Raw genomic sequence first — 13,821 nt, forward strand, 5'->3', positions numbered from 1 at the left:
CTGTGGGAAGAAAAGAAACAAAGACCATTAATGGGTCCCACTCTACCTTTAAAGTCACACCCCACCACTGAGGGGCTGGAATAAACTTACTCCTTTCTCCCAGGGTACCCAGCATCATCATAGGTCTCATCTGAGATGGAACTAGGCTTAAAGGCCCTCTGGCCTGGTGTTCCTTGAGTCCCCTCCAAGACCTCCACATACCCACCTGGAAGGAAAAGAGAGAATCCTTCTGAAGATAAAGTACTATCATAAATGCATTCATACACACCATGGCAATGGAGGCAAGACTAGGAAAAGGCAGATTACATGAGCTTGGTCTCTGTGATCCCTTGGCAAACCACTTCCCTTGCAGAGGCTCAGTTATGATTCTCAGAAGTTGGGATAACAACGCATAACACCTCCTCTTACATGATTGTGGCAAGAATTAATGCATTTTTTATGAAAGGAGCTAGTCACCTAGTGAGCCAGCAACTCCTCCCTCTTCTTTGATGGTTCTTTCTCTGATCTTGACCTCAAATGCTGGAGTCCTCTAGGGCCCAGCCCTGGGGCTTCTCTCTCTACCTAGATGACCTTACCCAGTTCTGTGCATTATTTTTCTTAGAGTAGAATTTAGTGGACAAGTTGATTGAATACATATTAATATTTACTATTCATTAATGTTGGAGTCAGGCAGGAGATTGTTTGCCAAGTGGAAAAATGTTTTGGGGTTGTTTCCACAACTAGCTAGGCTGTGAAATGCAGGTACTGGTTTATTTCACGGAGCTATAATTTTGTCATAACCATAAAACTGTCACCTTTTTATCTGTTGGCATAGGTTAGTAGTTAGATTATGGGTGGTTCAGAACCATTTCAGACATGAACTATTAATCAGAACTAAGTAGTAATATATCTGTAAAATAAACAAAGCAAATTGAGTTGTGTTTACTAATTAAATGAACCAAGGAACAATATTTTTCCTTCTAACATAAAGTCAATTAGCATATAGGCCTCGAACTATGTCAATGAAGGTCAACTCCCAGAGGCATGAGGTTCTGCTATTTCTTAAGGAGTTATCAGTAAATTTCTCCAACACAAAACAAAGACGTTGAACACAAAGTTGCTTAATTCTTAGTTTGGGACTATTTTTTTTCTTTCTTAGTCCTTCCTTTTGGCAAAGACAAATGTAAAAGTTTGTGGCTTCATTTTAAAAAGACAGACAACTCCCAAATTGACAGCTCTCATTTAAACATCTCTGGTGAATTCTAGATACTCCATCAGCCTTCACACCATTTCCATTTGCTTGTCTAAACACATTGCACTCCAAACCAAACTCATAATTTCTTTCTGCGAGTTTGCTCTGCCTAAAATCTGCCCAACTCAATAAAAAGGGGCAGCTCCAGACTTTCAGTTGCTCAGGTCCCAAGCATCCTTGCCTCCTTTTTCTCTCATATCCTACCTCCAGTCCAGAGACCTACTTTCACGTTACATCCTGAATCCAAATACATCTCACCAACACTACTACAGCACCCTCCTCCAAGCTACCATCATCTCTCAGCTAAGTTATTGCAACAAGCTCCTAACAGGCCCCCTGATTGATCCTACATTCTATTTTCAAGGCAGTGGCCAGGGTGATTCTCTAAAATACAAGTAAGGTCCTTCCATTCTTGTGCTCAAAATCTTTCATTGGTTTGTAAAATCTCATTTAGAGCAAATGCTAAAGTTCTCGCAACGGTCACTATCTGCCCCTTGTTATCTCTGACCTTTTCCCCAACTAGACTCTCCTTCAGTCACTCTCTCTGGTCACACTGGCCTCCTTGCTATTCCACCGACACAGCTGGCAGGTTCCTGCCTCAGGGCAGTTCCACTCTTTTCCCCTCTCACCAGAACATTTTCACCCTAGGTACGCACATGGCTCATTTCCTCAGCTGCTTAAGGTGTGTGAGGCCATCCGTGAGCCCTTTAAAACTGCAGCTTCTCGTGCCTCCCCCAGCCTCCCTACTTCTCTTTCCTTGTTGTATTTTTCCCCCATCACATCACTACCATTCCACACAGTGACAATTTTACTGTTTATATATTTATTATCTGTCTTCTCTGACCAGAATGTAACCTCCATGAAGATAAGAATGTTTGTTTTGTGTACTGTTCTACCTCCCTCCAGCACCCAGAACAGTGCTGGCACAGAAAAGGTACTCAAATATTGTTTTTATTATTGAATGATTTCAATGCATATGTCTTCTAACAAGAGAGTTTCATGTATTAAAGTTATAGTGTTTACTGATATTTTAAAATTTATACTTACTATCTTATTACATATCTTTTATTTGTCTCATTTTTCCCCCTCATCTTCCTCTTTCTTGTTCACTGACATTTCTCTTTTTTTCCTTCTGTTCTGTTCTTTTTTTTGTTTGTTTGGAAGGCACGTGTGCTATGCCTATCTTTTAACAGTTATCCTACTATGTTTTTAAATATAATTAAAGTAGAATATACAGGAAAGGGCAAAACATAAGCTCAACAAATTTTACCAAATTGAATATATTCATGTACTAAGCAGAGATTAAAAAATGTAACAGCACCAGTGTCCCAGAGCACGCCCTTGTGCTCCCTTCCAGTCACTATTCCCTCCCACAAGGGCAACACTCTCTTAGTTCCTAATATCAGAGGTGAACTCAGCATGTTCACATTTATGTTAACGAAATCATTTAGAATGTCCTCTTTGGTGTTGCCTTTCATTCAATATTATGTTTGTGAGATTCATCCATATTGTAGGGTATAGCTGTAATTTCTTAATTCCTGTAACTATTGTGAGAACATACTAGAATTTATTTTCTCATTCTACTTTTGATGGATATTTGGACAGTTTCCAGTTTAAGGCTATTATTTTAAAACTTCTGCTATAAACAAGTTGTATATGTCTTGGTAGACTAAAGTATGCACTTCCATTGGCTATAAGAATAGGCATGAAATTCCTAGGGCTTTAATAGACACTGCTAAACAGTTTTCCAATGTGATTATCCCAGTTTACAATCCCAGCAGTGTAAAAGAGTTCAAGTTGTTCCATAACTTCACCAACACTTGATATATTTAGTCTTTTTTTTTTTTTAATTTTAGCCACTTTGGTGGACATGAAGTGTTACTGCATTGTAGATTTCATTTGCATTTCCCTGAGACTTGTACAGCATTATATATATTTGCCTTTTGGATAACCTCTTTGGTGAAGTGTCTGTTCAAATAGTTTCCCAATTTCTCTAACTTTCTTTTTTTCTGGCTAATTTCTATTTTATATATTCTAAATACAGAATTTTTATAGAAATGTAAAATATTTCCATTTCATATTTTCTGTATATAAGGATGTCTATAGAACTCACACATATATATTTCATATATGAGTCCTTTTAGTTCTTTGTTCTAAATCAAATATCTTCTACTCTGTAATATGAGTTTCACTCTTTGATTGGTACCTTTTGATGAATATATCCTAGCTATTCTAAGTCTTATAAGGCTAAAGTGAATCGATATTGTTACTGTCAATTAAAAACCTTAGAAGGCTTCAACTATGGCCACCTTCCCAATGTATGTGCTATCAGTGTCAATATTTTAGTTCCTTTCCCCTAATTTGACACTAATATTGTTTTATTTGGTTAATACTTTTGCTCAACTTCTTTCTTGCATCCAGAATGCTGGAATTATTTTCTTTCTGCCTGAGTATATGCTTTAGAATTTTCTTTAGAAAGTTTTGTTTGATCATTAAAATATCTGAGTTTTTATTTGTCTGAAAATATTTTAATTTTTTTCTTCATTCTTGAGAGGAATTTTTGCTAATTATATAATTCTGGGCAGACATTTTAGATCTTTCAGCAAGACTTAATGGTTATGTTTGCTCTTCCTCCTTTTCTTCTTTATTTAATTAATTAGTTGTGAGTGTTTTGTAGGCCTTACTTTTAATTGCCTTTTTCTCCTCAAAAACTTGGAGCTCGATCAAGGAGGGGTGGGGAGGTAAACCTGGTGAAGCCTTTTCTTCATCACTAAGCATGACGGTTAAGAGCAAGGGCTCTGCAGGCACACTGCCTGCGTCCGAGTGCTGGCTCGCAGCGTCACAGGGAGGGGTCAGGGGAAGGGTGAACTCAGCCTTTTCATTCCTCAGTGTTTTCTTCACAACAAGGCGTGGTGATAGTCTGCACTTGCTCAGGGCTGTCCAGTGGACTAAGTAAGTTATTACAGGGTAAATACCGCGGAACCATGCTGTTCATGTAATACAGTTTTAAGAAAGCTGTAAAAAAAAAAAAAAAAAGAAAAGAAAAGAAAAGGAAAAAAATCTTTCAGCAGCATTGTATTCTAGTTACACACTCTTTTTTTTTTGAGAACTCAACATTCATCTACTTGTTTCATTATAGGCAATTGGTCTTTTCCCTTTATCTGCTTTTAAGGTATTTTAAGATATTCTCTTATTCTTCAGTGTCCTTCAGTTTCTCTAAGATATGACTAGTTGATTATTTTATTTTTTCTGCCTGAGAACTTTACTGTTCATGGGTCTGCATATTGATATCTTTCAACAATTCTGAAAATTACCAGATATTGCCTTCTTTACCTATTGTTTCCTCTTCCCCACACTTTCTAGTGTCCTTTTATAGAACTCTGATTTGATGATTTTAAGACTCTCATTTGCCCTGGCTAATGTGACTCAGCTGGTTAAAACATCACCCCATAAACCAAAAGGTCATGGGTTCAATTCCTAGTTACACCTGTGTTGCAGGTTCAGTCCCCTGTTGGGGCACATACAAGAGGCAACCAATTGATGCCCCCCCCCTACCCCCCGCTTCCCTTCTCTCTAAAGTCAATAAGCATATCATCAGGTGAGGATTAAAAAAAAAAAAAAATAGACTTTCATTCTGTCCTCCATGACTCTTATCCTTGCTTTTATTCTTTTTCATTCATTTCCCCTGTAGAATAAATTTTGGACAATTTCTCTATGATTATCTACTAGTTCCTTGATTTCCTCTTTTTAAAATTTATTTATTGTTTTTTTTTTCTATTACAGTTGTCCCACTTTTCCCCTCATTGCTCTCCCCCACCCTGCCCACCCCTTTTCCCACAGTCCATACCCACCCCATTACCCCATTGTTCATGTCCATGGGTCATTTATACTAGTTCCTTGACTAAACCCTTCCCATTCTTTCTCCCCTTCTCCCCTTCCCCTCCCCCTTACCCCCTCCTCACTGTCAGTCTGCTTCTTATTTACTTGCTTCTGGATCTATTTTGCTCATTTATTTGTGTTGTTCATTAGTGTCCTATGTTAGGTGATATCATATGGTATTTGTCTTTTGCTGCCTGGCTTATTTCGCTAAAGCATAATACTCTCCAGTTCCATCTGTGTTGTTGCAAATGGTACGAGTTCCTTCATTCTTTCTGCTGCGTAGTATTCCATTGTGTAAATGTACCACAGGTTTTTGATCCACTCATCTACAGATGGGCACTTAGGCTGTTTCCAGTGAATAGTGCTGCTATGAACATAGAGGTGCATAGGTTTTTTTGAACTGGTGTTTCAAGATTCTTCAGGTATAATCCTAGCAATGGAATTGCTGGACCAAAAGGCAGCTACATTTTTAGGTTTTTGAGGAAATTCCATACTGTTTTCCACAGTGGCTGCACCAGTCTGCATTCCCACCAGCAGTGCACCTGGGTTCCCTTTTCTCTGCATCCTCGCCAGCACTTGTTGTTTGTTGATTTGTTGATAAGGGTGATTTCCTCTTCAGCTGTGTCTAATCTGATGTGTAATTCATTCACTGCATTTCTATACTAACTTATCAATTATTTTAAAATATTTTTCAAATCTGTTTTTTTTACTTTAAAAATATTAAGTATAGTTATGTTTTATATATTATAATCATAATAGCTGTAATATCTTGCAGATTGGCTTCTGATGTTTGTTGTCCTGCTGGTTTAAACTCACTGTGACTTGTTTCCTTGTGTGTTTAGTTTTTGTTTTTTTTTGTTTTGTCTATGAACTGTTAATTTAAAAAAAAATCACTTTGTGGGAATCGATTTATGTTCATTCATATTTACCAATTTTCTGGGAGAGCTACCAAGCTAATACCACTTTAGATTCAGCTGGGTTTCTTTTGGACCACACAGACAGAGTGAATTTGAACTGCAATTACACATGAGGATTAGCTTATGGTAACTAATTTATCATAAGGGTAAAAATGGGCAAATTTGCTTCTGCCTAGTGGGGTTTATGTTGCTACTTCTGTTTTTTTTTTTCAATCAAAGAAGCAATACTTTTGTTTACTTTTTATTTTTTCAAGAGAGGCCTAACTTGAATAGGATTATTTTTCAAAAACTACTCACTTGGATTTTTTCTCAAACTTCCTTGTTTCATATGCACACTATTCAACTAAGCATTTTGTGCTTCCCAGCATAAGTATTGTACAAACTTAATGGGTTCAGAAACTCCCTTTGTGCTTTAGCAACATGTGTGGACTACTGAGAATAATCTTCTCCAGACTGTTCGCATCATAGCATAACCCCCAAATCTACAGCGACCCTCCATGGAGATTACATAATTGTATGAAAATGGCTTTCAGCCCCCTATTCAGGGCTCTTCTTTAGCTCTTTCATTCACTTCAGCTTATTTTCCTCTCTTCCACCTTTTCCCTCTATACTCTAAATAATTCTATCCATTTCTCATCTTAAGTCATGATTTTAAAATTAATGCTACCTCTGTGCTTTCTCATTCACTTAATTAGAAATGTTTCCTCCACTCCAAATCTTTTTTTAATTAAAAATTCTTTTATTTTAGTAAGAACATATGAGATCTACCATTGTAACAAATTTATAACTACACAGTAATGTTAACTATAGGCACAGTCTTGTTTATTCTTGAAGTGTGGATGTAACCCATTGGGGTCCCAGCTTTATGGAGGAGTCTTCTATTATACACTCCCTCTGGGCAGGCCCTGGGATGGGGCCCCTGTACTTTGCCTGCCATGCAGTCAAATAGGAGCTCAGGGGATTCAGAGCTCAGTAGAAGCCCTCAGGGCAAAAGTAACTTTGGCACCCATTTCTTCCCAGGATTCCTTGTTACTGCAGGTATGTAAATGTTTTCTTTTTATATCAATTCTATGATACTTCTATAAATTTTAAACACTTTTATTCTTCACTTGTTTCTGTAGGACAGTCAGATTGTCTAACCCACTGTATTGTCAGAAACTAAAGTCTGATTTATTCTTTAATTCCTTTACTCACCAAAGTTTCGTTAAGTAGCTCAAGTATGCCAGACTCTGTGCCAGGTTACAAAGATACTGAGAAAAATACCAAATGGTCTCTGATCTCAAGATGCTCACAGTATGCCATGGGAGACAACCATGTGCACAACGAATTATAATGTAAGGCATGCTGTAATTTTTCAAAAATAAAAACAAATGTAGAGAACTAACAGTTATTTAGCATATGAACCAGACACTTTATATGCAGTGACAAACAGCACTGGGAAATAAGTAGTAGTAACCTCATTTGCACATGAAAGTAAAGTAAATTTTCCAAGGTTACAGGATTGGTATAAAGTGCTCCTGGGTCCCAGAACTGCTCCACTCTAAAGCCTAATACAGAAGTGTGGTCATCCAGTTGTTAAGTGTCATGGAAACAGGGGTGGGCGGACTTGTGGTCTCTGGAAAGTGAAAGAGAGGAGGATGGAGGGAGGTTAGCGAGGCCTCAGAAGTGACTTTTGAAATAGACCTGAAAGGACTAATAGGACATCATTAGGTAGAGAATGAGCATAAAGGCATTTCAGACAGAGGGAAGAGATCAAGCAAAATTATAGGAGCTTTGAAGCACGTGCCACAGTCAGTTCACTGAGAATATAGCAGAGAGTATGCAGGGAAGTGGGTGTGCGGCAGGGATGAGGCTAACTAGCTTGGAGGGGCTTTGAGTCCATCTTACGATTACTGCACATTTATTCTTCCTATAACTTGATTATCATACTTTATGAAATGTCAGTAATTTGCTACGGCTTACTGGACTGGCGTAGATATCTATTTTCTTTCTTTATCTCATGTCTACTCCTCCTCCCCCTTTTCTGATAACAGCCCTCCCATTTTCCTTGGGAAATACTTCAATCTGGTGTTATGTACTTTTTCTAGAACTGACTCTACACCCAGCTCTAGGGGTGGGTTTATGACCCATGCTGGGTCAGCTAGAACATCATATCCCCACTTGCAATGACTGGTTCAGGGATAGCAGTGACCCAAGCAGAGCCAGTAAGACTCAGATCTGGGCCTTTCCTTATAACTGTTGAGAGTATAACAATTTCTAGTTTTCCTCTGCAATTCCTAAGAGGAATTGCTAGATGCCATCTTGCCTCCATAAGGGTGTAATGTGTCTAAAATGGAGCTGACCCAGAGCGGAACAAAGCCAGGAGTAGAAGAAGTAATATTGAGTCCTTATAATATTGTTTGTGTCCCTGGATCATCCGCCCAGACCTTTTGCAGGTGGGGGTCCCCTTTTTGTGTGTGTGCTTAAGACAGTATAATTTGACTACTGTTACTTGCAATCAAGTGAAGGTAAAATACAACCTAAAAAAAGTCAACTAATACCATACACTAACATCAGGGTGTCAATTACTTGGGCCTATGCAAAACACCCAACAGGATCTGGTAGATTAAAAAGGGAATAAGCATTTGCTGAGTATCTAGTATGTGACATACCTTCCAATTTAGTCTCTTAATAAGTAAAGAAATTGAGCTGTAGTAATATGAAGTTACTTACCACATGGCTAATAAGTATTAGAATCTAGATCAAACTCAGGTCTTTTACTTCTAAATCCAGTGCTTTTTCCACTATTGCTCAGCTGCCTCACTAGGACAAGTTACTTGGTACATAATAGATGTTCAATAAACACTTAGGAAAAAATTAAAATCTTGGCAATGCACAGCTTTAAAATAATTTCATAATGATGAAAAGAACCAGGAAGGAATGGGACTTACATTGGCTTTGGAAGTGTCCGCTCAGCTTCTGGTCCTCGGGGCAGGCCTTTGTCTGGATATTGTCAATCACAGCGTCCTGCTGTCTGGCTAGTGTGCTCTCCATATGTCTATGAACTTTCATCATTGGTACTTCTCCAGGTGAATCTTCATAGGCACCCACCTAAACACATACAACAGGGAGAGAGCTACAGGGCTTTGACTGAGCTGTTTAGTTCTTTGCTTACTCATGCTGTTATCTCCTCATTCCTCACAGAGAGCAATTATTTATGATTTCATTTAACCCTGTCTTACTAGGCTCTAAGTTTCCTGAGGTTTCCTACGGTGTCTTTGGCTCATCTCTGAATGGCCAGTGAATGCTGGGCGCAGAGGCAGGCGGCAGCAGGCAATCAGGATATAATGGAGCACCAACTATAGGGCAGGCTCTTTAGCTGTTTAATCTCAATCTTCAATAGTCCCCTTGATAAAGAGTTTGGACAGGTTAAACAGTTGGCCTCTGGTCACACAGTTAGTACTATACTGAGGCAGGACTTGACCTTTGACCCTCATGCTCTTGACCATCAAGGGATGCTTTGTTCCTTTTGCCTGAAGTTTCATCTTCCCACCCACCATTCTCCTGCTTTTCAACTCTTTCCATCATTTGTCAAACACCTACTGAAGGTGAGGCAACAAGCTAAGCTCTAGAGATTGAGAGACACAATGAACATGGTGGTTTTCATGCATGGAGACAACACATGCAAATTACACCTTAATTAAGGGGTAATGTGGCGAGTTTTTTACAACAGTATCACTCACTGAGATGGAAACAGAAAGGAGGAGGTCAAATCTCCTGGCTAAGAGACAGGGTTGGGAAAGACTTCAAAGGCAGGTTTTATTAAACGGTGTTTTAAAATAAATGGTGAGTAAGAGAGTTATTGAGGGGGTACAGGAACACCAGGCAGATAAAGCAGCTTGTGCAAAGGCACAGGTATTTGAAGTGTCGTGTCCTCACAAGAGCCATTTGGAGGCTACGGATGAAGGAGGACTTGAAGGGCCAGAGGAAAGGACAGGGGAAGATAGACTGGAAATGAGACTAGCAAGATGAGACAGAACGGAGCTGAGTTATGAAGGGCCTTACATCCAAGGCACAGAGTATGGGATTTATCTCACGTTACAGGGAGCCAGGAGGGAAGGAACCTGTTCAGATTTTTATTTCAGAAAAAGCTGGATAGAGTGACAGGAAGAGACACTGGAGACAGAGGAGAATCAGAACATTTATGGCCATTGAAGTGTCTTCTAATTATCAGATGACACAGGAGAGAGGATTACTGTCCTTCTGACTATATGTGGATGCGAGGGTTGACTATGATGATACATTTAAAAGTATTTGGAAAAAGCTAAAGTAATCAATAGATATAAGTAAACATGAAATTTCCTGTGTCTTGGTGGGATCTGAGCAAACTAAGAGGAGAATAAGAGGAGGGGCATTCTTTTTAGTCACATATCCAAGAATGAGTCTTTTAAATGGGAAAAGTGACAAGAAAGAAAAGAAGTCAATGTTTCACACAGGTATGGTGGTCGCCTTCTTTCAATTATGTACCTACTGACTTATAGCTTATATTTGATCTCAGAGAGCACTGCCCATCTAGACCGCCCACCACATTTGTCTAACACATTCCAAAGAACTTCTCACAATATTTCAAACTCAAATCCACTCCATGAAAGTAGGAATATGTCCCTTTGGTGGTAGCCCAACCCCATATCTGGCTCTTGTCATATGGCCAGCACTGAGAAAGAACACATTCTGCTTTTGGTCTTTCAAGATCAATATTCCTTAATGGGCTCCTCTCCTGCCTTTCTGATAAATTCTTTACTGACCTCTGGACTCATCACCCATTTACGGCCCTGTCCTCTGCCCTCTGGCCTTGACACGTGATGTTGCTTCCCTGGCTCTGGACCCTGTCTTTCATAATTAGTGACTGGCTTCTCTGAATTATGCTGCTTTGTGATACTCTGTAAACATCTAACCTGGTCCAGTCTGGCCTCTGGGCCAATACACCAATGCAGACTACCACCACCACCAAGCTGTTTGATTTATCCAATCCCTGCAGATGAAACTGGAACAATTTGATATTATAAAATATCTATACAGGTAGATATTACACAACTATCTAAAATGTTTTAAGCGCTGGTAGTAGTCCTGGTGGAATTTATGGTTTAAGCCTCCAGTCACACTGCTTTGGAGGGAATAGTGTCAATTGGGTATTAATACACACACATATACAGTATTTACTATTAATAAATATTAATCAATTAACTAGTTAATTGACAATACATTTCATTTTTATGGTAGCTTATGGCTTAAAAAGCACTTTCATGTACATTATTTCATTTTATTACCATGATGGAGATAGTAATGGGGATGGTAATTGAGTAGAATTATTTATTCTCATGAGATGACCAAGTTTAGACATGAAGTCACTCTTCTAAGCAGGGCTTTAGAGCACAGAATCGTCCCTCAAGGGTCATGTAGATGCAGGGTGGGCACCTGAGTGTCTCCTTATATTTTGCCCACTGGGTGCCGCCTTACTGACCTTACACTAGTTCCAGCCCTGCTTCTAAGGCCTGGAAAATCCAAGGCTAGAGCTCAGTGTTAATTGTCACGTTAATATCTTTGATAAAATGCCTTCAAAGCCCACTGGATCTTCTGACTTTGTCTCTCAGGAGGGCTGTGTGTCTCATCTTCTAGAAAGTCACCCCATGAACTGCTGCTATTGGTCTGGAACCCTAGAATGCAGATACCTCAAAAAGATGGTCTGAATGTAGATCCCTCTCTGGTTTTTGAGGTTCCAATTCACATGGCTCTTTTTCCTTCATATTTTTATCTTCATCTTTAGGGCTGAAATGAGAAAGAAGTGAAGTTTTGAGTATTTAGATAATAGTGTGTTGCTCAACCCTAAATGAAATGAATTGGAAAAATGAATTCAAACAGATGTGAATACTCTTCTCCATATATATGTTGAATGAATGAACTAATGAATGAATGAATGAATGAATTTAGAGATGAGGGGTGTCAGGATCACGTCAACCATAGACAGTTGCTCTGAATTTATGCCTGCTTCAATTAATGCCAGAATGAATTCCTGCTCAAAATCTCCTAATAACTCCCCATTGTCTGTAGGATAAAATATAAGTCCTATCATGATCTGGCCCCTCCCTTGCTTTCCATCCCCATCTCCCTCTGATCCACCCCTTTGCACTTTTGCTCTAGTCTAGACTCTGGTAATTTTCCAAACCTACCCTGCTACTTTAGCAACTCTCCCTTTTTATTTCTATTTCCCTTTTCAGACATGCCTTCCACATCTTCTATTGCTGAAATACATAGCACAGTTCTCAATTTATCTAAATCATCTTACCTCGTAGAATCATTCCAATTCTCCTGAGCAGTTAAACCTTCTTCTGCCCTCCCAGCACTTTGTCCTTCTACCTTGTATTATGATGGACTGCCTAGGGATTTGTCTCCAAATCTCCATGTCACCTTATCAACTAATGGAAAATCAAGTTGCAAAGAGACAGCGCTCTCTTATTTGTGTGTACCCCCACTGGTGCTATGTAACCCATGGTAGCAATAGCATGGCACCTGGCAGAGAGCGTTCCCTAATGACTTGAGTGACTGCCATGCACCATTGTGCAGACAGAAGGAGGAAAGGAGAGAGTCAAGGTGGAGAGTGTAGTGAGAAGCAGGATCAAGGAGAGAATGCTGGAGAGCATCAACATCCACATGCGAACTTAGAATCACCCATTGTTTTTTGTTCCCATTGTAATTGTTGATATTCCCTCTAATGCATTTACCTGCCTTACTGGTGTACATATCCTCTGTAGTCCATCTTCCTATCCCCTAGACCTTGTTCAGTAGTTTTTATAGAGTGTGGTCTCCATAAATAACTCTCAAATTCAATTTAATATTGTGGCTTATAACAATAATATTATGGGGGAGAAGGTACATTATCTCTGCTTTGAAGTTCTTTTGTAGTTCTTCCTGACCTATAGGATAAAAATCTAAATTCGTGCTGTCCAATACAGCAGCCTTGGACTATGTGGCCATTGAACACTTGTAACGTGTCTAAAGTCCCAGCTGAGCTGTAAGTATAAAATTAGAACACATCAGGATTTTGAAGACCTGCTATGCATAAAAAGAATGTAAATACCTCAGGAATAGTTTTTATAATGATTACATGTTGAAATAATATATTGGTTATATTGGATAAATATTAATAAAATACATTATTAATTTCAACTATTTTTCCACCTTTTAAAATATGGCTAGTAGAACAAATTTAAATGACATGTGGCTTGCACATATTTCAATTGGTAGGGCTGGTTTAAATGATACGTTAGGGAGTGCAGGCCCGCCTGGATGCAGATGTGCACACTTCCTCAGCGTTGTTCCTATGGCACCCGTTGCTCAGCATTATTAACCATTTGTGGGGAGTCCTGTACCAGCCTCACTGGTTCACACTTGTTGCCTTATACTTTTTCTGTGCCTGGGATCTGCATTCCACCATTTTCACCTGGCCACTTTCTACATATCTTTCAAAATTCAGATCAGCTGTTACTCTTCAAGGAAACATGCCTAGAGCCCCACCTCTGTGTTTTTACAACTTCCATAGCAATGATTATATTATTCTGTGACTTCCTATTTACGTGGTCATTATCTCCTCCAAATAATCACCCCCCACCCCCAACCACTCTGGCCTTCACTCTCATCTTGAACCAAGGCTAGAAAATATATTCTATTCATTTTTTTTTGTACCTCAGAAGCTAGCAGTGTCTGAAACAGAGTATAAGCTCAATAAATGCTGAACTGAATAATTACTCATTTGACATA

General features: G+C 39.0%; 1 protein-coding gene across 1 annotated transcript in view; it reads right to left on the minus strand.

Annotated features, from left to right (window-relative positions):
* The window catches only part of FYB2 (FYN binding protein 2), a 103,774-nt gene that overhangs the window by 21,183 nt on the left and 68,770 nt on the right, over nt 1-13,821 (minus strand). The window contains exons 8-10 of the mRNA XM_090271642.1: nt 11,736-11,832; nt 8,958-9,117; nt 91-205 (exon numbers count right to left, since the gene is read on the minus strand). Coding sequence (XP_090127768.1) covers nt 91-205; nt 8,958-9,117; nt 11,736-11,832 — 372 coding nt within the window. The remainder of the gene's footprint in view (nt 1-90; nt 206-8,957; nt 9,118-11,735; nt 11,833-13,821) is intronic.

Source organism: Furipterus horrens, unplaced genomic scaffold, assembly GCF_987537825.1.
Source record: "Furipterus horrens unplaced genomic scaffold, mFurHor1.1.pri manual_scaffold_3, whole genome shotgun sequence".
In the NCBI taxonomy this organism is placed as follows: domain Eukaryota; kingdom Metazoa; phylum Chordata; class Mammalia; order Chiroptera; family Furipteridae; genus Furipterus; species Furipterus horrens.